Here is a 26,299-nt window from a genome sequence, read left to right as displayed (position 1 = left end):
AAGCTTAATATGTTATTAGTTTTAATATAATATGTACGGCCACAGAATAATTGGAAAATTTTAGAAAAAAATCAAATAGCTAAGAAACAGAGGATTTGTGAGAGAAAATTTTGTCACTATACTAAATTAAAATTTTGTCAAAATATTAAAATATAGTAAAGTAATCTAACCACGACTTTTTTGTATGATTTGTAGCCATAGAACTTTTAGTCCGTAGCTAAACAAAAATAACAAAAATATTTTTGCCACGGACAACTATATGAAAGCAGTTACAGATCTAAATTTCCGTGGCAAATAAATTTAAATCTTTTGCCACGCTATAACGCTTTGTGGCTACCATATAAAGATAGCTACAGATTTTATATATATATAGCTACAATACAAAATTTTCGTAGCAATAACTATTAATCTTTAGTCACGGACCATGTAAAATTTGTAGATAAACTATATTTTGCTACGGAAAAAAATATTGAAAAGTATTTAGCCACAAAAATTTTCATAATTAGGTACGTTGTGTTTTGTAGCTATAAATGTATTATGGGTTGAGAGTTGACAAGGCAATTGCTTGGATGTTGCTTCCAGTTTTCAACGCAGGCAATCTTACACTAAGCTTCTAATTAATCACGTTTTATATGACCTTTTCCTATGCGTTCCTTTTTCTTCCACATCTTCACTGGCACCTAGAAGGCGATAGTTATACGATAAGAAATTATTTGGCCTTTTTTTGCACTTAATGTTCTTTGACCAGCACGGAGTTTCGATGGGTAGGTCCCAAATTGGACTAGTTGCTTCATGGGATATCGTCTCTTTTAATGTTATATATCCCAGTTGAGTTGAATTTCTGTACAAAAATAAAATAATTTTTGCCTTACCAAATCATATAAAAATATTTGTACTCTCAAGTCATATAAAAGATAATAGTTATAAATAATAGTTCTTCAAAAATAAAATTCGTAATTTAAAAAATAATTACAACAAAATAAAATATACGAATGTCCTATTATCAAGAGATAACATCATCTTTTCTTCTTTTGCGGGAGGGGTACTCTTTCGATCCATCTATTAGGAGTATATTTGGTTTCTCTACTTCTAGTCTTTCTTTATTTTTGGAATTTGCACCTATAAGTTCTTTTATTGCATGTTGATATTTATGATTAAACAGTTCATAGAAATGTTGACCTGGCGTCTAAGGAGATTTCATTTTCATTATCATTTGTGAATTTAAATAATTTTCTATTGGTTTCTACTAATACTAGACTACTAGAGAGATGATGCCCGTGCGATGCACGCAGCTAATATGTTATGTGTCGCTTTTTTCAATTGTAGTGACAGTAATACAGTGCTTTGCGTTAAAATAGAAAATAAGCAACCATAATATAATTAAAAAAAACGTTTAATACATTATGAGTATAATATGACTCTTTTTTAACAATATGTGCAAAGATTAGTGTACCTGTAACAACCACCATAGTGCCACTGTGTAACTGCATCTTTTTTACCATGCTTCTTGTTGCAAGTAGTTTTATTATCTACATTTTGTTGAACTCCACAGACCATCTTTGAACTTGCTATTGAGTAGATTTGTCTTGTAGGTTGGTATTGTATACCCTGTTTGACTCAGTAATATCTAGACCACCTTCTTTCCTTTGCCAGAAGACTTGGAGGTGGCCGGTCCTGCAACACATTATTTAGATGGAAGCAAAACCAGACTAATGTTCTCAAGTGTCTGTCCTTTAGAAAAAGGATAACTGATTTAATATCAAACCTGAGAATATGTAACAAAATGATCTCCATATATAAATTATTTTTCAGGATGTAGGATGAGTGGAAAAGAAGAAGGGAGCTCGCTACTTTCCCTTTTGAGATGGTTCATCCAAATAGAATAAACACCAAATCAGAGACAAACGTAGCATACCTACACTTGATCATTTCACTGAAAAACAATTGTGCATATAATATCCTGGGGATCCAAGCATTAATAGAGTTCATAACATGCATGATATGCCTTGAATTAAGGAACAAAAGCAAGTAGCATACTCGGTGTAAAAGCATCTGATCATCTCTCATCGCCTTCAATGAAAATGCCTTATTCATTATGCTGCAAGAATAATAATATCAAAAGCGCAATTGAAAGTTGGATACGTACTCGAATGAGATGCTCATCATTACTCCAGAAATTATAAATGGTAATGTTGTTGTCCATGGATCAGTATCCTTGAGCAAAGACTAAAACTCCCTGCGAAAAGTATATCTGTGGGGTGTATTGGCAAATGGGCGGGTTGGACTGAATTTGGGCGGGTCAAGATGAATTAGGTCAATAAATGGGTCATTGTCCAACCCAGCCCAAAGTGTACTTGGGCTAAGATGAGCTGGGTCAAGATGGGCTAAATAATGGGTCATAGCCCAACCCGCCCAACTTGACCCATGTTTTAGAACCATGCTCATCTCGCATAAACAAACATTAAATACTATTAGTATTTTGAAAATTAAAATATATTTTCTTAAATAACAAATTAGTATTTAAAATGTGTAAGTTGAAAAATATTTTGCGGAGGGGTGGGTGGTGCAGAAAAACGAAAAAACGGAAAATAGAAAATTGAAAATACAAATGTTTTTTTTGCGGGGTGGGGGGTGCAGAAAAACTAAAAAAAAAGAAAACAGAAAACATAAAATTAAAAATACAAAAAAAAAAGTAAAAAAAAAAAATTTGCGGGGGTGGGTGGTGCAGAAAAACGAAAAAACGGAAAACAGAAAATTGAAAATACAAAAAAAATTTTTTTTTTTGCGGGGTGGGGGGTGGGTAGTAACTAAGTAAATTTCTAGATAAGTTGGGTTGAGATCCCTTTATTTTGGGGTGAGCTTTCATGGGTTGTCTTTGGGCTACTTCATGGGTCAGAATGAGCTATAAAAAATAATGGGTTAACTTGGGCTCAGTCCAAATAGACCCATGACATAAAATATTATAGCTCAACCCATTAATCTCTGGGCGGGTTGGATGAGTTTCGGCTCAAATTACCACCCCTAGGTGTATACCAGCCGGGTTGCTGTCTGGAGGACCAAACCTGACTGCTGGGACAGGGACATCCATCTGTGAGGTCATTGGACCAATAAACAGTTTCTAAGTGAAGGCAAGAGTAACTATATATGTAATATCCTAGCTGTCAGAAAGGTAGGTCCGCTATAAAGCCAATAAAAAATGAAATGGAGTTCAAATTGATCGAAAAAAAGAACCGCATGGGAATTGAGTAAAATATCCTTGTCCGTATATCTAGCGAATCAAAGCCAAAGACGGATCAAGGTAGCTTGCCTGCTAAGCCGATAGGCGAAGGGGTGAAGGATGGAATGTGCAAAGTAGATCGTGCACCTGTCGTGTGGCAGCAAGGAGTCAATTGAATGATCAAAGCATCGGTTTCTTCCAACTGTGGCCTTCTTCGAGCGCCCGACATCGCTCTTTCCTTTGTCCTTCATCCCAATTTTTACCCTCCAAATTCAACCTTAGCCGATTAGAAGGATAGCGGCCCCCTCTCTCCTATGTTGTAAAAGGGAAGTGCAGATCTTTATTAGTCAAAGTACCCGCCACCTTACAGATTTCGATCTAGCGATATCATCTGTAACCACACTGCTTCCTATTCTAGTTCACCTTGTTTCATCCGATTTTAGGGAATATAAGTGTTCAAGTTTCGAGCAATATTTGCAGAGTTGATTATCCCTATCGAAAATAAAGATTTGAAGTGGTCTATAATTTACTGAGTATTCGGTATAACTCAAGCATTCGTGTACAAACTAGTCGACTTCCACTTTAGGTTCGGGGAGCTCCGACAGGGTCAGTCATTTCGCTCCCAAAGAGCTCCCTAAAAACTCCCGAAAAGCTCCACAGAGTTGTCGTATGCTCGAGAGGGGGTCAATTTGGTTTCAATACCCTCCGAGCAGGAAGAAGCAGTTGTCATTTGAAAGGGGGCACTTTGAACTATTAAGGGGTGCCTAGCGCTTTCATCAATATGAAAGAGAAAGCTTTTGGGATGTATCTGTACAACGAGGGATTGGGTATAGCTCTGATATCTAACGATCCGACCGATCATTTTATGTATCTGTGCCATGTTCTCCTATTTGATGTTTTCCCTATGCTTGTTTGCTAATTTGTGACTTGGGGAGATGATTGGTTTGGCTTCAGAAAGGCTTTGAAGTGAATTGAGACTCTTAGTCTTATTTTGGAAGCTTAAGTTATCAGAGTTGACCAATGTTTGAATTTTGTGCAATCTCGGATTGCTGATTTTATGGTTCGAATAGGTTCATATGGTATTTTCGGACATAAGCATATGTTCGGACTTTGATTTGGAGGTTCCTAGATTGCTTTGGTGCTATTTGTCGAAGGTTGGCAATTTGAAGGTTTAGAGAGTTCCCAAGTTTGACCGGGAGTTGACTCTTATGATATCGGGTTCAGATAGTTATTTCAAAACTTTGAATATGTTTGTTTTTCTATTTGGGACTTATGTGCAATGTTTGGTTAAAATCTGGATTGGTTAGGCTTGAATCAGATGCTTGGTTTGAAGTTTGAAAACTATTGAACTTAAGAGAGGTCCAACTTGTGTTTTGATTATTGATTCTTGGTTTTTATGTTAATTATGGTGTATTGAGCCTTTAGATAGGTTCGGGTAGTATTTATAGACTTGTCGGCATGATTGAACGAGGTCCTGGGTGGCCCAGCTGAGTTTCGGACCACCTGGAGCATGGTTAGTGTTATAGAAATTTTGCTGGTGTCAGGTCTTCATCGTGATTACGGAGGGAGGGTCGCGATCCCGGAGTGTATTTTGGAGCTAGATAGGTTTTTTCTTCGCATTCGGAATGGGGTGGTCGCATTCGCTGTGGTTGGGGGGACTTTCTCATCACATTCATGCTAGGAAGGGCGCGTTTGCTTTTGAAAGTTTGGAGCTGGTGGATTTGCCTTCACGTTCGCGAGGTCCAGGCTGCATTCACGAATGTGGGGCATTTTGTTCACCGCGATCGCGAGGTAGGTGCAGTGAACGTGAAGGGTTATGTCAAAGCAGTGGCTTTTTGTGCTTCGCAAATGCAAGGCACGTGCCGCATTCATGAAGGTTACACCTGGGCATGCCATTTAAGTGTTATATTTCGGGATTTTACCCATTCTCTCATATTTTGAACCCTAGACTTCGAGAGCTAGAGATTTTTGAGAGAAAATTCATTACTACATTGGAGGTAAGAAATTTTCACTTGGATTTGGCTTTATATCTTTATTTTCTATGGATTTCTACACCTATACATGAATTTTTAAAGAAGAATTTGGGATTTTTGTCTACAATTTAAGAGAGTGTATTTTGGAGATTTGAAGACCGATTTGGACTTGGTATTGGAATTTTATCATATATTTGGGCTAGTGAGGTTATGGATAGTTAGGATCTACCTCTAACTCGGGTTTGACCATGTGAGCCCCAGTTTACTTATGTTGACTTTTGGGAATTTGATTAAAGATTGAAACTTTATTATTTGAAATTGATTTTTATAGCTTTGTTTGACGTTGTTGAGTTATTTTTGACTAGATTCGAGCCGTTCAGAGGTCGATTCGCATAGGAAGGTGTTTTTAGACTATTGACTTGACTAATTTGAGCTAAGTATCTTGCCTAGCTTTGGATCAAAAGACTAGTTGCTTGAATTAATTATGTTGGTTACGTGCTTGGGGTGGCGTACATACGAAGAGTCGAGCTTATGTACATGCACCGGGTTTATAAATGTTCGAGGTATACTTTATGCTTTATTATGCCTTGTTTTGAATGTTTGTGATTATTTCTACCATGCTTTATATGATGTACGACTACGTGACTTCGTGAATCATGCTAGAGATCACGTGTAGGCTTATTTTTCTTGTTTGTACATGACGCTTGTTCTTGTGTGGCGTATGCTCCTAATTTGAGCCGTAGTTGTACACTTCGTACATACATACACCTTAACATACTATTTTATCAGTCCAGGAGTATGTGATTTGATATCTATTAATTGTATATATGTATTCTTGTATATACTTTTGTGTTATAGAGTGATTTAACGACCCATGAGTTGTCCATGTGGGATGAGCTAATTGTGGTACGTGAGTTGTCCGTGCAATTGATATAGTGTTACACCCCATACTCTCTATCCACCCATAAAGTTAAAGATTGATAAGTTTGGCTTCTAGCACAGCCAATCAGCCGGCAACACGTTATAAGGACAAAGAGGTGATTACTTTTTATCAGATTATGCCAGCTGCCCTACCAGGCGTAGTGACCGGTGGGGGGCGACCTGTTTGGCACTTGGGGCACTAAAATTTCTAGAAACTGATATAAGAAGTAGAGCAACTTCTCTCTCTTTCACTCTATGCAATCTTGTTAGCTTTAAGCCTGTCCAATAATGCACCCAAAATCTCTAAGGACTCTCAAACGGTTCAAGGATAAATTGAAGGCGAATTTTGTGAGAATTAACGTAAAGAATCTCGCGATCAGTACTATATCATCCGTCTTCTTGTTGTACCGATATTGGAGATTTATTTTAAGTAACCATAAAAGCATAAGAACCTAGAAAGTGTAGTTAGTCCTTCATCAAGGTATGTAATCTTGAAAATGTGATTCACTCTGAGTTTAATCTTGATTTCTCTTGAAATTGTTCTTACATTGCACACACACACACACACACACACACACACACACACACACACACACACATATATATATATATATATATATATTTTTTTTTTACTTTACCGAGCCATACTATAGTCTATCGGGTACATCACCTATTGTACAACCACTGATCAGTTGGGTATGATATGAGATATTACCGAGCCCTTTGTGGCCGAAATCGATCAAGTCCTCTATGAGGTCGGGTACAGAATGATGTGATATGAAACATTACCGAGTCCTCCCGAGATCGGATACACCGAGTTTTGTTGAGATCGGGTACAATCGAGATCTCTTGAGGCTGGGTACGATCGAGTTCTCTTGAGGCTGGTTACGCCGAGTTTTGTTGTGATCGGTTACGACCAAGACCTCATGAGTCTGGATACAACATGATAAAGGTATGAGACTTTATCGAGTCTTCTTTAAGGCCAGGAACGATAGGATATGATATGCCCCAACGAGTGGCTGAACATGATATGGGATGATATGCCCCAAGAGTGGTGGAACACTACTATATTATTTTTAATGCATGGCTTGATTTTTACAAAACTTGCATACACTTATAGTTCATGGTTTCCGCAGTGTACCCCCAGGTGTCTTGTCTCCGGTATTTAGGTCGAAATTATATATTTATATCTTTTATGTTATGTCTTTGGTTTACCCACATTATTCGTATTACATATTCAGTATATCTTTCGTACAAACGCCCCTTTCTTTTGGGAATTGTGTTCATGCCCACATGTGCTGATAAGTCCGGTGACGTCCTTCCCCTATAGGGTATACGTTTCAGTTGTTGATTGTCGCACTCCACTTCTTCAGAGTAGCTGTACCGAAGTCGATAGGTACTGTTTTGGGTACTGTGGGGCCCTATCCCAACGAGGTTATGTATTATGGATTCCTTAGAGGCTTGTAGACTAGTGTCCGGTGTGTATGTAAATATTGATTATGACTCTACTGGAAACAACTTTGTGTATATATAAAATGTTGAAAGTTTCTTCCATAGGTAGTTGTGAGCATTTTTAATTTTTGGTATTATAGTGGGAGGCCTTGTTGGGCTAGATTTCATATTTAAGGGTCTAAGTATGGACGTTGGTTCGCACAGGCCTTCGGGCGTCGGGTACCAATTGCACCTCCTGAGGTTAGGGTGTGACATATAGCACGTGAGTTGTCCGTGCAGCATATGGATAAGGATCCACCCCCCTAGGGTCGTCCGCTCATGTTTCTCCTTGATGACGTACACGAGGTTATGGAAAACTGATCAGGTGTTGGGTTTTTGTGTATCTTCTCTACATGCAAATACTTTGGGTGGATACATGATTTTTAATGCTTATCTCCTCTATATGTTAGCTCCGTAACTGCCCTTTTTATGCATATCTTCTCTATATACTTCTTAGTTGATGAAAGGATGCTCAGTACATATCTTCTCTATATGCTGAACTGTTGTTATGTTTTGATGGTAGTGTATATATCTCCATTGCACCTTAGCCTTATCTGTATTTTATGCATAGATTCCAATATTGTTTCTGTTTATATTTGTATTCATGAATTGTACTAATTTGACACGTGAGTATCATTAGTGATTCTTGCCACTACCTCTCCGGGGTTAGTCATGATACTTACTGAGTATATGGGGTCAGTTATATTCATACTACACTCTGCACTTAATTGTGTAGATTTGGTAGTTGGATCGAGCTGAGCTTCTGGTGATTATTGTTGTTGTTGTGGAGACCGAGGTAGAGCTGCACCCCGATCGCAGTTCGTGGTGTCTCCTTCTATTATTTTATTATTGTATTTGATTCAGACAACTTTGTATTATCAGATTTATACTCATGTAGTATAGTTCATTACTCAGTATTACCAGTTTTGGGGGATTTATGTATTGTCGCAGTCTTTATCTATGATTATTTGACTCTCAGCTTTATTTATTCTGTAATTTGTTATCATGTTTTGATATTGTTTTATGGTTGGCTTCCCTAGCAAGTGGTTTAGGTTCCACATGACCTGTAGTGGTTTTGGGTCGTGATAAGTTGGTATCAAAGCCCTAGGTTCATAGGTTCTGCAGGTCATGAGCAAGTTTACTAGAATCTTACGAATCGGTACCGAGACATCTGTACTTATCTTCGAAAGGCTACCGAACTATAAGGAAACTTCTTTTTCTTTTATTCTCGGTTGTGCGAATTTGTTTATTCTACAGTTTGAATATTTGATTTTCTATTCTCTCACAGATGGTGAGGACTCATTCATCTGGTACATCTAGGAAGGCACCAGTACCCCAGGCACGGGCTGCGAGAGATCGGACAGAGGTAGAGGTAGGGGAAGAGCACACGCCGCGGTTAAAGTCCCCTCTAGAGAAGTCACTATGCAACCACCAAGAGAACCTGTTGAGGAGCAGGTTCTGGACTATGTTGAGCCGGTTGAACCAGCTCAGGCACCCGAGGGACTTGTTGCTACACCTGGTCTTCAGGAGTCTTTGGCTCAGATTTTGAGTGTGTATTCAAGTTTGGCTTAGGCAGGCATGATTCCAGTTACACAAGCGACCTCACAAGTTAGGGGAGGAGACCAAAGGTCCCGCCACATGTACACCAGAGCAACTAGATCAGGGTTATCAATCACCAGGGGTTCTGTCAGTTCATCCAGTCATTGCAGCTCAGATCAAGATCATCTTTGACTGTTGAGGAGAAGAAGAGGCTAGAGAGATTGTAGAGACTTCATCTTCCTCATTTCAGTAGAGAGACTAAGGATGCATATTGTTTTTTCTTGTTAAGTGTCAGCGGATTCTATGCACTTTGGGTCTAGCAGACTTAAATAGAGTTGACTTTACTACTTTCCAGCTGACGGGGACAACCTAAAGATGGTGCCAGACCAATGAGTTGAGTAGGCCGGCTAGCGCTACACCACTTACATGGCCTTAATTCTCTATTCTCATTTTGGAGAACCTTATCCCAATCAGGCCCTCTGCCTCACTCAGTCATCAATCTCTCCAGTCTCTCGTCCTCACAAATCTCATGACAATCAGCTTAAGCAATGATAATATGATGTGAGACTAATGATAACAGTGACTGAGATATGGTATGCAATGAATGAGTATGACATAGTAAGTAATTGAAATTTACCTAAATAACTCAATAGCATAAATGACCTCGGCGGGTCCCAACAGGATAGGCATATAGCCTAAACATGGTTTCAAACATGGATAACATCTCAATTACTCTAGCACGTAGGAATTTTATGGATACAAACAAGATTAGGTCACTACACAGTACCACATAAATAAACAAGTCATAATTCACACGGTGCATACCCACACGCCCTTCACCTAGCATGTGCGCCACCTCAACACCAAACACATAACATGAATAGTTAGGGGTTCATACCCTCAGCACCAAGTTTAGAAGTGTTACTTACCTCGAACAAGCCAAATCCATTACCGAGCAAGATAAACAATATCCTAAAAATTCCATCCAGCGCGTACCGACCTCCGAACGGCTCAAAACTAGTCAAAACCATTTCAAGAACATCAAATAATGCCAAAGGAAGCATACCCAATCGATAACGGTCAAATCTTTAATAAAAAGCCCAAAGTTAACAAAAAAGTCAGACCCGGACCCACATATCAGGACTCGACAAAACTCAAAAAATCCGATAACTCATTCAATTACGAATCCAACCATACTAGTTTCGCTCAATCTCGACTCCGAGTCGATGTTCAAACCTCAAACAAAATCACTTTATGAAAGTTTAGACAACCTCCCCCCCCCCCCCCCCAATTTCTTTTTAAAAATCATCAATCAAATTCCAAATCCGAAGACGGATTCATGAAATATAATCAAAACTGAGTAGGAAACACTTACCCCAATCCATGTAGTGAAAATCACCTCAAAGATCGCCTTAATCCGAGCTCCATAGCTCAAAATATGCTAAAGGTCCGAAACTTTCAAACTAAAGTACTTTATACATTGTTCCAGGGGTACCCTTTGTGATCACGGTCACACACCATGCGATCGCGATTACAAAATTTTTCAGGATAATTTTTACCCTATGATTGCGGCCATTTCCCCGTGATCTCGATGAACAAACTTCCATAACCCTTCCCAAACTCTTCTCAAACAACCTATATTATATAAGCCATAAATCTTTGTACAAAACTCCAAATTACTAACGGTTTAATTTTCTTAAAACTAGACACAAAGGGCTAAAACTTTCATGTTTGGATCATCTCCTAATTCCTTATAGATTGCAAGATATAAGCTTCCAAAGTCGGATTGGTGACAACAGAATTTCCTCTGCTCGATTGCGAAAATGCCTCCGCGATCGCAAATCACAGGCCTATTTTTCCCATTTTACTCTTCGCGATCACGCCCAATCCTACGCGATCGCAACAAGTCCCAAAAAATAGCACAGACCTATTCGAGGCCTCAAATCACACATAACAATATCAAAACCATGAATCTTTGATCAAGATTAATTTCTTAATTTCATAAACTTCAAACTTCGAACCAAGTATCTCATTCAAGCCCAACCAACCCGGAATGAACCCAAATTTTGCATACAAGTTTCAAATGACATATCGAACCTATTCCAACTCCCAAAACAATAATCTGAACCCGATAACATCGAAGTCAACTCTCAGTCAATCTTATAGATATTCCAAACCTTCAAATTTCCAACTTTCGTCAATGAGTGCTGAAACCTTCTAGAAATATCCAAATGCAAATCCGGGCATACGTCCAAGTCTAAAACCACAATCCGGACCTAACTGAACCATCAAAACTCTGATTCGAGGTCAAATACTCAAAAGATAAACTTAGTCAACTCTTCCAACTTAAAGCTTCCTAGTTGAGAATCATTCTTCCAAACTAATTCTGAATCATCAAAAAATTGAAATCGATGATACACATAAGTCATAATACATCATACGAATCTACCCATGCCCTCAAAACACTGAGCGAAGTGCAAATGCTCTAAATGGCTGATCGGGTCGTTACATCCTCCCCCACTTAAACATACATTCGTCCTCGAACGTGCCAAGAGTCGTTCCAAAGCCATCAAATCGCCGTGTAATCTTACCATACATGTACCCGGGGGTGATCCCACGTCACCCCAATCCATGTAAGCCTGACAACACAACATAACTGAAGATCACTACTTTAACCTTAGTCTGTAAGCCTAAGAACCCAATTTCCAACATTCGGAATTCCTTACAAGGCCCGAATCTCGCATCTACTCATTGTATAAGTCTGAACAAGCTGTATCAAGCCATAACCATAAACCAAGATGCAATCACATGATATACCACACAACTCGCATACTCGTAAAAATAACTTCCGACCGCAATAGCTGCTCGATAACCAACCCGACACCGATAACAAACCTCATATCAACTAAAATCTTGGTCAAAACCTTCATATACTGTCGATGATGAAAGAAACACGTAGAAACTCAAAGCCACTCATCAGATCGATAATTCATGGAGCTCACTCTGTCGTCCAACAAGAACCAAAGCCAAATCCTAAGCTGACTTCCGATATTATTCTTCCAAACATATCGTAATCAAATCCGCTAGTATTCATTCTAGGTTTAATGACCTCATATTATCAGACACAACCATTATATTGACATGCCACACCACTGCAACCTAAAGCCACAAATCATGCAATCCGTGCACCAATAAGCAACAATTCAAATGTACTCAAATATGGAAAATGATTCAAATGAGAGAACCGTCCCACAAGCTCAACAAGTGCCACCACAAACGCAATGCTACGAACCCATCACACATAGTAGAACCGAAACACAGGAATTTAACTCAAAAGATCATAGCTCAACATAACTCCGCTGCAATGCGGGACCCCGTCCAAACACCGGTCATATGAAATACTTCAAGCCACAATGCTCAACCACATGCAATTCGACATCAAGTACACGAAGTGCATGACCATAACCATGGAGAAGCAAGTAACACAATATACCGCAGTCCGGAAAGACCATTACCAAGGCACAATCAACCATTCAACTCCTCAATAACCATCTCGCTCAAATTCCGCTACAAGGCCCAAACATAACCACATCATGTGTGCATATAACCAACAAAACACAACCCCTCGTAGCATAGAAGAGTAACACATAGAACATATCAGGACACGAACAAGATCCACTCTGACTGAATGCCACACCCCTAAACACTAACAGTTCTGAGTCAACAAATCCGACCCGGTGTAGAATACATATCCTCATTGGGCCTAAAATGGTCCCTCAAATCAACTCTGATCATCCCCAATTGGATAATTAGCCCTCAAAAATTCTACAATGACCTAACCATAGCACGTACTACCATCTAGCTAACTTTGGCTACATCTTCACAGTCCGCAACCCCGAAATAATCTGCTTCTGAGATCTCCCAGTCTCCAAATCCATGGAATATATGAATCACTATAGCTGATCCCAACCCTGCCACTCGAATGAATAACACATCGATCATACATAATCATCCCCACGAGAAATACTTCTATAATTCTTCCATGCCACATAGCAAAAATCTGAATTTCAGCAATCGATCAACTAGGCGAGTACCGTAATACCAATGAAGCATCCGTAAGTCAAAACATAATGCCCTTTCTGAAATGCGCACCCTTTTCAGGCAATTCAAAGTAGTAATAGCATTCATATAGTCATATGAAACTGTCTACGTTGTCTAAGAACCCATAACCATCCCTCCAAAATAGAACCGCCACCTTGTATATGCAAATCTCAATCCCGCAGGGTGCACCCCATCTATCATGCCATCATATGAAAAATATGAGAATCTCATAATCAACTTTGAGCCACAAATAGAATACACACCCGATCAGTTAGAAACCTTCCACTTGATCCCATCCAGGATAAAACCATAACACGCTACATGCCCCCTCATACCTATAGATAAATTCATCTCAAGTTATGGCAGAAATCATCGAGAACACATCAAAACCTATTTGCACATAACCAAGCCATTAGAATTGAATCCCTCTAACTCAACCAAGCCACGCAGGTCGCCAATCCGAAGAGTATTTCCACAAAACATCTGTAGAGACTCACCACATCATAACTACCCAAAGAACCGATCATATCCATTACCGTGCTGATCCAACCTATTACCAAGTTGTCATATTTCTCCGAGTTCCTTCCGAATTACCCTCAAGTTTACACTTCTCCTGCCAGAACACCATGATCCTTACCCAAAGCTCACCACAAGAGATCCTAGCATAAAAATCACACTGCCCTGAGGCACATAAGCCATTGTATTCCCTCTTAAGCACCCCAAAAGTACCACAATCGAGACACCCACTCCAAAAAGACCTTCTGCAAATTTAAAGTTGTTCCTTTTACCTTTATGATACTGAAATGTAGAGTCCAGAATGTTATAGAAATACCTCAAGTCCCGACACCATCCGATGCAAATCTCAAATTCTAGCCATATACAAGTTTGGAAGATTCTCAATTGCCACATATAAATCTTGAGTTCATTAGAACCTTTTTGAGAGTCATCCACTCTGCTCAAATCTCATTTGCACCTCCCAAATGGGCCGAACGACCTGTGCCCCATTAGCACGACAACACCCAAAGAGGTAACCCTGCCTGAATGCAACCGAGCAAATTCCTACTCCATGCGCACTACATCCTTCACGAATAACAACTCAATCATTCCATGACTCCCATATACCCATAAAGTGTAAGACACCATGCGTCCAGAAAGCTCCATGCTTATACCATCCTCAAAACCAGCCTATGCAAGTCATGACTGATCCACAAGTATGCCTCAGACCGAAACCCATACAACACGTAACCATGCAATCAAATCGTCGATAGCAGACTCCCCTACTTTGCTCAAAGCCACATATCAAAACACTCGATGACTCACAATGCCCATACTCTATTACTGCCATAATACTGTAGTGAGATTCAACTAAATCCTTGATAAGCTCATGTAACACAAACCATATAACACCTCCAATCATCTGCTAAGATCGCATTCATCCTTGTGACATCCAGGTCAACTTTCTCAACCAATCCAAACTCAAATCACAACACCTATACCCACTAGTAGAAAAAAAAAGCCCCCACACAACATCATAAGGATCACATATCCGTAGATTACCCCGCATGTGATAACCCACCTGCTTAGCCTCAAACTGACATCTCTCTATACCCTTTCACAGCCATAACTACTATGCAAACACTTAATCTTCCTGAGTCTGAACTCATCAACAACACATGAAAATCTACTTCGTGCCATAAACTAAATAACATGAAAGAATCCCTCAAAATCCTCATAATTCCAGAACGTATAACACATCCACAGATATCAGGCTCCCAATAGCCCTTTTCGCATCTTAAGCAAACTCTTCTCAACACCTTCGAACCATCCGAACAGATCTCGCAGTCACATCATACTCATCATATAGCCGTCCACCACTCATCAAGCTACAAATTATACTCATACGGACACTATCAGAAGTATAGGTCCAAAAGCACGCACTCACATAACCGAAATCACAGTGCTCAAGCTACAGTCAAAACCCGGCCTCAAGTCTTCCATACTGGCCCATCATTAACACACAGAAAACACATCTCGCACCTCATCCATGGAATCATAAGTCGTCGGTGCACAGCTGATACCGAGCGCTCACGTACGCATAAGAGTGAGTGGAAGGAATTCAAAGCGATACGCTTCAAGCTGAATCAATGCCGCACGATAAAGAAAGAAAAATGGGGAGTTTATCCTAAATACCATGTAGCCTCTCGAAGATAGGTATGGATGTCATCATACCGATCCGCAAGACTCTACTAGGCACTTGCTCATGACTCGTAGAACCTATGAACCTAGAGCTCTGATACAAACTTTTCACGACCAAAAATCCAACTAGTCGAGATGGCATCTAACCCAACCCGCTAGGTAATCCAATTAGCAACAACCAAATCAAATGAGATTTAATTGAGAAAATAAATGATGAAATAAATGAGCTTTTATACAAAATCTCAAGGACTGGTAGTACAAATCACGAGCTTCTAAGATTTAGAGTTTACAAAGTTGGTATGAAATAAATATATTATCTGTTTGAATTATACATGAACAAATCAATAATTCTAAAACTACCAAGAATAAGAGGAAGCTATGACCGGAACACAGGTACGCCTTGAATGCCAGCTTCAACCATACGCAGCAACATCAACATCCAAAATCTGCACGCAAGGTGCATAAGTGTAGTATGAGTACAACCGACCCCATGTACTCAATAAGTAACAAACCTAACCTTAGGTTGAAAGTAGTGACGAGCTTGGACAATGGTCAGAGTCCAACACCAACAGCTAAGAAAAACTCGTAACAATATAAATAAAGTAGTGTAATTAATAGCTCAAAGATATGATGCTCAGCTCGTTCAAAGTTCCAGAAAATAAGCATGCTTTTTAAGTATAACAATAAAACCCAAATCTTTCACCGAAATCACCAAAATATGAGTAAATCTGTAAACTGTGATTTTTCCCAAACACTTTCAACAACAGATAAGATGTTTCATTATTAGATGGCATGAGAAAAGTAGATCTCTATGACTACATGTCAATGTACATCTGAAGTCATAAATGTCACAATGCGTACAACATGAGGAAATGCATCTCTATGCATGTATGTCAAGTATGCATGACAACTGTGATGCAACGCAGTGATAAAACCATATGCATACTCTAGGAGTATCAATTCGCTCAGTCCTCCCAGTCACTCAGTCCTTACAGTCACTTAGTCCTCACAGTCACTTAGCCCTCAGAGTCGCTCAATCCTCACATGCACTCAGTCCTCAGAGTCGCTCGGCACTCGCGCACGGTACTCGCACTCACACTCGCACTCAGTAGTTTACTTCGCTCACTGCTGGTAAGTCAGACTCTAGAGGGGCGGATCTTGCCCAACCGCTAATATAAGCCAATCATGGCATGAATCAATAAAGCCTACTGTAGCATGCATCATGATCCCATAAACATCCTCACAATCGGTCTCTCGGCCTCACAAATCTCATTTCAATCAGCTCAAGCAATGATAATATGACGTAGGACAAATGATAACATGGACTGAGATATGATATGCAATGAATGAGTATGACATAGTATGTAATTGCAATTTACGTAAATAACTCAACAACAAAAATGACCTCGATGGGTCCCAACAGGATAAGCATATAGCCTAAACATGGTTTCTAACATGGATCACAACTCGATTACTCTAGCACATAGGAATTTTATGGATAGAAACAAGATTAGGTCACTACACAGTACCACAAAAACAATCAAGTCATAATTCACATGGTGCACACCCACATGCCTGTCACCTAGCATGTGCGCCACCTCAACACCAAACACATAACAAGTATAGTCGGGGGTTCATACCCTCATCACCCTGTTTAAAAGTGTTACTTACCTCGAATAAGCCGAGATTAATACCGAGCAAGCCAAATAATATTCTAGAAATGCCATCCCGTGCGTACCTACCTTTGAACGGCTCAAAACTAGTCAAAAGAAACTCAAGAACATCAAATAATGCCAAAGGAAGCAAACCCAATCGATAAAGGTCGAATATTTAATCAAAAGCCCAAAGTCAACCAAAAAGTCAAACCCGGGCTTGCACCTCAAAACCTGACAACACTCAAAAAATTTGACAATCCATTCAATTACGAGTCCAACCATACTAGATTCACTCAAATCCGAATCCGAATTGATGTTCAAAACTCAAAAATATTCACTTTATGAAAGTTTAGACACCTCCCCCCCTCCCCCACACACAATTTCTCTTTCAAAATCATCAATCAAATGCCAAAATCGAAGATGGATTTATGAAATATAATCAAAATCGAGTAGAAAACACTTACCCCAATCCATGTAGTGAAAATCGCCTAACGAATCGCCTCAATCCGAGATCCATAGCTCAAAATATGCTAAAAAGTCCGAAACTTTCGAAATAGAGTACTTTATACACTGTTCCAGGGATACCCTTCATGATCGCAGTCCCACACCATGCGATCGCGATTACAAAATTTTTCAGGATAATTTTTACCCTATGCGATTTTGGAGGGTAAGTGATTTCACCATACTTTTGAGAGTAAGTGATTTCTACTTGAATTGGAAAATATATCTTGTTTTCCTACGGTTTTATCACACATAGATTTTGAAATTTGAAAGAAAATTTTGGGGGTTTTGCCAACAGTTTGGATAATGTAAATTGGGAATTTGGGAGTCGATTTGGACTCGATTTTTGAATCTAATCACATATTTGGACTCGTGGGGTTATGGTTAGTTGGGATCTACCCCTTGAATTGAGTTTTTACCATGTGTGCTCGGGTTGACTTTTATTATCTTTTTAGAAATTAAATAAAGAATAAAGCTTTATCGTTTGAAATTGATTCATATACCCTTGTTTGACATTATTGAGTTATGTTTTTGCTAGATTTGACTCGTGAGGAGGCCGATTTGAGAGACAAGGGATTCTTAGAGTATTGTGTCTCGCTCGTTCGAGGTAAGTACCTTGCCTAGGTTTTGCTTAAGGGTATTTCCTTGCAGGCTATGATGTTTTTTTATATGTTGGCAGTGATGCATATGCGAGGTTATAAGCGTATATGCGTGCACTATAGTTACTCATGATTCAGGTAAATTTTGGTCTATTATATGCCTTGTTTTGCTGTCAGGCCTCTTGGATACCATGTTTCCTACACTTTTGTATGACTAAGTGAGCTATTATTAATGCTAGAAATCATGTATTAATTATTGCTTACCTGTTTGAGACATGATAGGCCTATTTTTCCTATGTTGAGCTATTTGCCTTAGCCCTAGTCATATTTTTTAGTCGTGATATTATATCTGCCTGTTATATCTCTATCTCTATGTACTCTTTCTCACATGTTGTTAGCGTCCTTGTATGCGTGACACGGGTTTGACGTGAGTTGTGCTATATCGGTATATTCTGTGTGGTGTTTTTGTTTTGATACTATGATATATTGGAATATTGAGACTTAAGGGGATTGATGAGTGATCTTGGGCCATAGAGCTGTGTTGATATTGATAGTGAGGTAACGCTTGCATCAAGGGTCTATATTGGGCTGAGTTATAATGATCGTTGACTTTTGATCCAATCAGCGTTTGAGCTAGGATCAGCCCCATCCGGAGTCATCAGGTGATAACCAATGTTACTTCGGGCTCTATGAGTACATGCACACCATATGTGCTTAGTGAGGAACTTATGTCAAGTACCCGTATAGTGCTGATGTTGTGTGTGCAATAATTCAAGGGTACTTGTACTAGCCACCGTGAGAGTGATGAGAGTATGAATGTGGGTTATTCGTTCCAGGCACTATGAACGTGCTGAGATTGTGTATACTTAATAATTAAATTGTGATGTTATTGATTTTGGCATGTGTACTCGACATGCATGCATAAAATTGTATTTTTCTCATGCTAATTGATATTTCATGTCCCTATTTGATGTTTTGAGCATGAAATCATAGTTTATCTCGACAAATCCATGTCTAGGTGATTTTTGTGAAAAGGACTATGCCTTGAATAATATACCTGAAAAGCATGCTTTTTTCTCCTCTTAATGTGTTAGAGTTGAACCTATTATTATTTGAGCTGCTTTTTCCCTTACATGCCATTATTATGTTGTTATTGTTATTGGTTAGCTGTTAAAATTTGCATCTAACTTTTCCAACCTCAGCACTGCTTTCAAGCTAAGCTTAAGCTAGCTACATATTGAGTACATAGTGTCAGTTGTACTCATACTACACTCTACACTTCATATACAGATCCAGGTATTGCTAATAACGGTGGTTGCTAGTGAGCTTGTCACGACCCTAATTTTCCTCCGTAGGATGTCGTGATGGAACCTAGTCTATAAGACTAGGTAAGCCTAACATACAAATCTAGCTGAAATAATGATAAATCTTTCAAATTAACCAACGACTATCATAAAAAGGACTCCGCAACTCAACAGAACAATAGTATATACTGAATAGCCCTATACAATAGTATCTATAAAAAAGGAAAATAAAATAGAACTATATAGAAGGTGACTCCGAGGCCTGCGGACACCGGCATGTATACCTTGATGTCTCCGATCCAAGGTTGACTCACGGGTGCCTAGGCTGATAAGAAGTACCTGGATCTGCATAAAAAGATGTACGGAAGCGTAGCATGAGTACACCATAACACAACCCAATAAGTATCAAGCCTAACCTCAGTAGAGTAGTGACGAGGTCAAGTCAAGACCCTACTGGAATAAATAAGAAAACCTGAACAGGTATATGACAGTATGATAATGAAAAATAATGAAAATAATACAATGAAGAAATATAACAAGAATAACTACACTGAACTAAGGCAATTAAGACATCACGAAAGAAATCAAAGAATAAAATGCCAAGGAAACGATGCAAACAAAACACATGTGATGTAATAGAAAGGTATCAACAATCAACAAGAATAACTGCTGAGGTACCGCCTCGTATTCTACTTTCACAAATTAAATGTCATCCCGTGCGTACCTACCTTTGAACGGCTCAAAAATAGTCAAAAGAAACTCAAGAACATCAAATAATGCCAAAAAAAGCAAACCCAATCGATAAAGGTCGAATCTTTAATCAAAAGCCCAAAGTCAACCAAAAAGTCAAACCCGGGCCCGCACCTCAAAACCCAACAAAACTCAAAAAATTTGACAACCCATTTAATTACGAGTCCAACCATACTAGATTCACTCAAATCCGACTCCGAATTAATGTTCAAAACTCAAAAATATTCACTTTATGAAAGTTTAGACACCTCCCCCCCCCCCCCCCCACACACACAATTTCTCTTTCAAAATCATCAATCAAATGCCAAAATCAAAGATGGATTCATGAAATATAATCAAAACCGAGTAGGAAATATTTACCCCAATCCATGTAGTGAAAATCGCCTAACGAATCGCCTCAATCCGAGCTCCATAGCTCAAAATATGCTAAAAAGTCCGAAACTTTCGAAATAGAGTACTTTATACACTGTTCCAGGGTTACCCTTCATGATCGCGGTCCCACACCATGCGATCGCGATTACAAAATTTTCCAGGATAATTTTTACCCTATGCGATCGCGGCCATTTCCCCGCGATCGCATTGAACAAACTTCCATAACCCTTCCCAAACTCTTCTCAGATAGCCTATAATATATTAGCCATAACCTTTTGTACAAAACTTCAAATTACAAACGGTTTGATTTTGGGCAAACTAGACACAAAGGGCTATAACTTTTATATTTGGAGCATCTCTAAATTCCTTATAGATTGCAAGATATAAGTTTTCAAAGTCAGATCAGTGATAGCAGCATTTCCCGTGCGTGATCGCGAAAATGCCTCCACGATCGCGAATCACATGCCTATTTTTCCTATTTTACTAGCAGCTAAAAATGGCCTAGAACTGGTCCGAAATTACCCCGAAACTTACCCGAGCCCCTCGGAACCCCGTCCGAATATACAAATAAGTCCCAAAATATAACACGAACCTATTCGAGGCTTCAAATCACACATAACACTATCAAAATCATAAATCGTTGATCAAGATTAATCTCATAATTTCATAAACTTCAAACTTTAAACCAAGCGTCCGATTCAAACCTAACCAATCCAGAATGAACCCAAATTTTGCATACAAGTTCCAAATGACATATCGAACCTATTCCAACTCCCAGAACAATAATTCGAACCCGATAACATCGAAGTCAACTCTCGGTCAAACTTATGGATATTCCAAACCTTCAAATTTCTAACTTTCGCCAATGAGTGCCGAAACCTTCTAGAAATATCCAAATGCAAATCCGGACCTTACTGAACCATCAAAACTGTGATACGAGGTCAAATACTCAAGAGTTTAACTTGGTCAACTCTTCCAACTTAAAGCTTCCTAGTTGAGAATCATTCTTCCAAACTAATTCTGAATTATCCAAAAATCGAAACCGACGATACACACAAGTCATAATACAACATACAAAGCTACTCATACTCTTAAATCACCGAGCGATGTGCAAATGCTCAAAACGACTGCTCGGGTCGTTACAGATGTAGCGGGAGAAAATATAGTTTTTCTAACTAAAATAGTTAACACTCAAGTTTTACTAATATTAAATCGGCCCTTCATGATCGCGGTCATGATCGACCACCCCTAAAGCCATTAAATCATGTCTTAGCAATTTTTGGGTCCAAAAATAAGTAAGGGAAAAATAAGTCATTTTCTTTAATTAAGGTTTAAAAAGGTCTTTAAAAAACTAAATAAAAGATACGCTATTGTTGGCGTGTTCCATCTTTTGTTCTGTGGATGACACGGACTCTTGAAATAGCAGTTGATTGATTGTTCGTAGGTTAGCACACCATTTTGACCTTTACGAAACTTCCTTTTCCTAGTGGCAAGGAAAACTGAAAGTTAAGATCTAATCAGCCAATTATCCAGTTGTTATCAAGAAACTCATGTATGTCTAGCTTTGACCGCCCAGTTGTACTTTTTTCTTTTATTACTGTTTGGGTCAATATTTGGTTTCTCTTAACACTTTCCTATTGCCCACGCCATCAAAGAACTTCTCGTTGGGTGCATCTATCTAACCCCCTGGTAGTTGGCTCCCCCTATTAAAAGTACCTAAGTCAAAACAAAACGTGTAATGTTTTTCGTACTTTTTCTAATTTTTGAATACACGTTTAACTTGCAACTCTATATAAAGAGGTGAGCTTCAAAGGGAAGCACTCAGATGAACTCAAGCTATTCTTGGCCTTAAGACCATAAGCTAGAGAATTTCAAATCCGAATTGATTACATTATATAGAAAAAATAATTTTAGAAGAGACTATGGCAATAAAAGGATCTTTAGTAATTGCAGCAGAGTTAGCTTTTCTCTGCACATTTGCAATATTTGCCAATTGCATCGCCTCTACTTCGATAAATCGCAATAGCTTTCCCGATGGTTTTTTGATTGGTGCATCATCTTCTGCCTATCAAGTAGGTTTTCAGAGCATATACAAGTTTATATTTAACCTCAGACTCATTCAATATGAATTTCTATATTAAATTTCATTTCCTCTCCATTTCAGTATGAAGGTGCAGCATATGAAGATGGTAAAGGACCTAGTATATGGGATACTTTCACTCACAAATTTCCAGGTTTCCATCTTTCTTTCTATTTTTTTCTTTGTTTCTATTTCTTTGTCTCTTTTCTTTCGTTGTCTATTTTCTTCTCGATGTACTGGATGAATAGTCCATTATGATAATGACAAGAATCAACCTTTATATATCCTCATTTGTCTTAATTTCTTGGGCGTTGCAGGAAAAATATCAGAGGGAAGTAACGGGGATGTAGGAGATAACTTTTATCATATGTATAAGGTAACATATGTTCATCTTTTCAATTTCGTAATTCTCTTTTTAGTAAGACGAGAATTGTTTGGTTTTTCTTTATTTAAATCCGACTTTTCGATTGTGGAAATATGTAACAGGATGATGTTAAGCTCATGAAGTTTGTGGGGTTGGATGCTTTCAGATTTTCAATCTCATGGTCAAGAATATTGCCTCGTATGACCATTGATCATATCTTAAAATCAATTACTTAGATCATCGATTCAAGAAAACACTTATAATTATGTCTGGCGAGAATGCTATCACTTTTTGCTTAGAAGTTGTCCTTGATTCAGGTGGCAAGTTAAGTGGAGGAGTCAACAAGGAAGGCATTGCATTTTATAACAACCTCATCGATGAGCTTCTATCTAATGGTTTGTACTTTTATTTGTAAAATCAATCATAGTACTTTCCTTCTCCTTTTAACTTTTTTGGATCTTTTTCTTTTTCTCTTTCTCCTCTAATTGGGTATAAAAATGAACAGGTATACAACCATTTGTGACTATATATCATTGGGATCTTCCGCAAACACTAGAAGATGAGTATAGCGGCTTTCTGAGCCCTCTCGTTGTGTAAGTTCTTCATCACTTGACCTTAATTTTCTTGAACTGTGCGACCACCTTATTTAAAAAGTGTGATAACATCATATAAAAAGTTAAATCTAAAAGCAAGAATGTTATTCAAATTGCAGGAATGATTTTGTGGACTTCGCTGAACTTTGCTTCAAAGAATTCGGAGATAGAGTGAAGCATTGGATCACTATGAATGAGCCTTATATTTTTACAAATGGTGGCTATGACTCAGGAAATTCTGCACCTGGTCGATGTTCCCCTTGGCAATCCAATGCTTGTGCTAACGGAAACTCCGCAACTGAGCCTTATGTTGTGGCACACCATTTGCTTCTTTGTCACGCTACCACAGTAAGTCTATACAAAGAGAAATACCAAGAATCTCAAATGGGAGAGATAGGAATAACACTTGTGTCGCAATGGTTGGTACCATACTCCAATAGTGAACTTGATGTCAAAGCAGCGCAAAGATACATTGACTTCATGTACGGATGGTAAGTATTACTTACGACGGATTTAACTAATGTAGACGGACATTTTTAAATGGTTAATACATTATCAATCTATTTTAACTTGTTGTAGCAGGTAAGATGTCTTATATTTCATAATACTAATCTCTTTTTCTATTTACAAACGGTTACCCCGTGGTTATATTTTAATTGACGTACCGTAAGTGTATAGAAGTTAAACTCAAAAATTACTAAACATACTTTTGGTCATTGGCGAAGCCAGAAATTTTACGAAGCATGTTCAAAGTTTAATATATACATAATATAATTTTGTATATACTCAGTGTAATTTTCCTGCCACACCACTGCTTTTGGTTAATGAGTTAAATCAATCATAGCTTGTATACAGGTACAAGACTAATTTGAAGTTCAAAATCTTTCATCGTTAACAATAAAATCTTATTTCCTTTAGGTTCATGGATCCATTGGTGTATGGAAATTATCCTTCAATTATGCGTACAATTGTGGGAGAAAGGCTACCGAATTTTACAGCGGAGCAAGCTAAGATGATGAAAGGGTCCTTTGACTTCATAGGACTAAATTACTACACCTCAAATTATGCAGCTCATCTCCCTGCCACAAACAATTTTAATGTCAGCAGTGCAACAGACCCTCATGTCCACGTTACAGGTAAGCTACTCGAAAATTGAAATAAATGGAACCAAGGAAAACAAAATAAATAAGGAAAATTTCAATATTTCCTCTGTATATAAATATATCTACTTATTTTGTTTTTGCATCTTCTGTTGTTAGGTGAAAGAGATGGAGTACCCATTGGGGATCCTGTAAGTTCTGCGCATAACTAGTAAAGGCTGAAATTAAATTTTAAATTATTATCAAAAAGATTTATATAATTTACGAGACATTTTTGGTGTGGTGCAGACTGCAGTGAGCTTTTTCTTTGACTATCCAAAAGGACTTCGAGATCTTCTAGTGTACACGAAGGAAAAGTACAATGACCCCCCGATTTATATTACAGAGACTGGTATGTCAAATTCTGTCATCTCTTTTCACTGTACGAAATTTAATTTTAAATTTCGGAATTTACCCTTCATATGCATGTTCTTGAAACGATTAAAAATAATGACATATTTAAAATTACAAAATAATTTTCATGAGTCAAAAGCTTTTCTTTCTTTCTTAAACTTCATAATCTTATTAAAACAAAATGGGGAGTATATATACACACTTGCTCGGGCAAAGAAAAATGACATGACCTTCAACTTCTAATATTTATTGAGTCTATTACATATTAATATTTCCATGAATTTTCAGGAATGGCTGATCGTAAGATCGCAATGAAAGATGCCATAAAGGATCGTCAGAGAGTGAACTTTTATCGTGGGCACCTTTTGGCAGTTCAAGAAGCCATAGAGTAAGTGCATACAAGATCTTAAAAAACTTTTTATAATTAATTCATTTCAAGAACATAAACTAACATTTTGAATTTTGACTAAAAACATTTCTGTTTTATAATTACTTGGCAGGCTCGGTGTGAAGATTAATGGTTTCTTTGCTTGGTCATTTCTTGACACATTTGAATGGACTGACGGTTACAAGTTAAGATTTGGAATGTGCTATGTGGATTACACTGATGGATTAAAGAGATACCCCAAATATTCAGCTCTTTGGTTCAGAAAACACTTTCACAAGGAGTCTTTTAAACTTCACTATCCTAGGCGTATGAGCTCATGGATTCCACGCATCTTGCGTTCATACATGTGATCTCTATTTTTCAGTTACTTTACTTCTTTTGTCCTATTCTTTTTAGGAATTAAGTCTAAGGTTCTAGTTTGTAGACATGATGTATTTGTTCATTATTTTGTGAAAATGCAACTATACAGTAGATGAATTCTTTGATTGGAGATCGTATGCTCTCATATTGTAATTTCAAACGACATTGCATTTTATAAAATAGACAAGTCAATATTGATGAGCGCCGAAAAAACTCTACATTGTGAGATACTTTTATCTAAGAGTTTACACAAAATATATATATTTACTTACTGTCGCCTGTAGGTATAAACTTTTTATACTATCCGGTCAGTTGTAACTCAATTACAGGTATTAATAATTTTTATAGAAAATTTAGATTGTGGGAAAATTTCACAAATGGTCATCTAAGTATGACTTTTTA

At 38.2% G+C, this 26,299-nt stretch overlaps 1 protein-coding gene across 1 annotated transcript; it reads left to right on the top strand.

Moving 5' to 3' along the window:
* Positions 1-22,440: 22,440 nt before the first annotated feature.
* Positions 22,441-26,027, top strand: LOC104096856 (beta-glucosidase 12-like). The gene is made up of 12 exons (XM_070196466.1): positions 22,441-22,691; positions 22,784-22,853; positions 23,017-23,075; positions 23,186-23,261; positions 23,381-23,458; positions 23,569-23,656; positions 23,776-24,147; positions 24,575-24,792; positions 24,916-24,947; positions 25,045-25,147; positions 25,438-25,537; positions 25,650-26,027. The coding sequence occupies exons 1-12, from the start codon at positions 22,542-22,544 to the stop codon at positions 25,885-25,887; spliced, it is 1,584 nt and encodes a 527-aa protein (XP_070052567.1). The 5' UTR covers positions 22,441-22,541; the 3' UTR covers positions 25,888-26,027.
* The last annotated feature ends 272 nt before the right edge of the window (positions 26,028-26,299 follow it).

The sequence above is a fragment of the Nicotiana tomentosiformis genome, chromosome 2 (assembly GCF_000390325.3).
Source record: "Nicotiana tomentosiformis chromosome 2, ASM39032v3, whole genome shotgun sequence".
Classification (NCBI taxonomy): Eukaryota; Viridiplantae; Streptophyta; class Magnoliopsida; order Solanales; family Solanaceae; genus Nicotiana; species Nicotiana tomentosiformis.
Note: the sequence above shows the minus strand (reverse complement) of the source record. Positions and strands in the feature narration are given on the sequence as shown.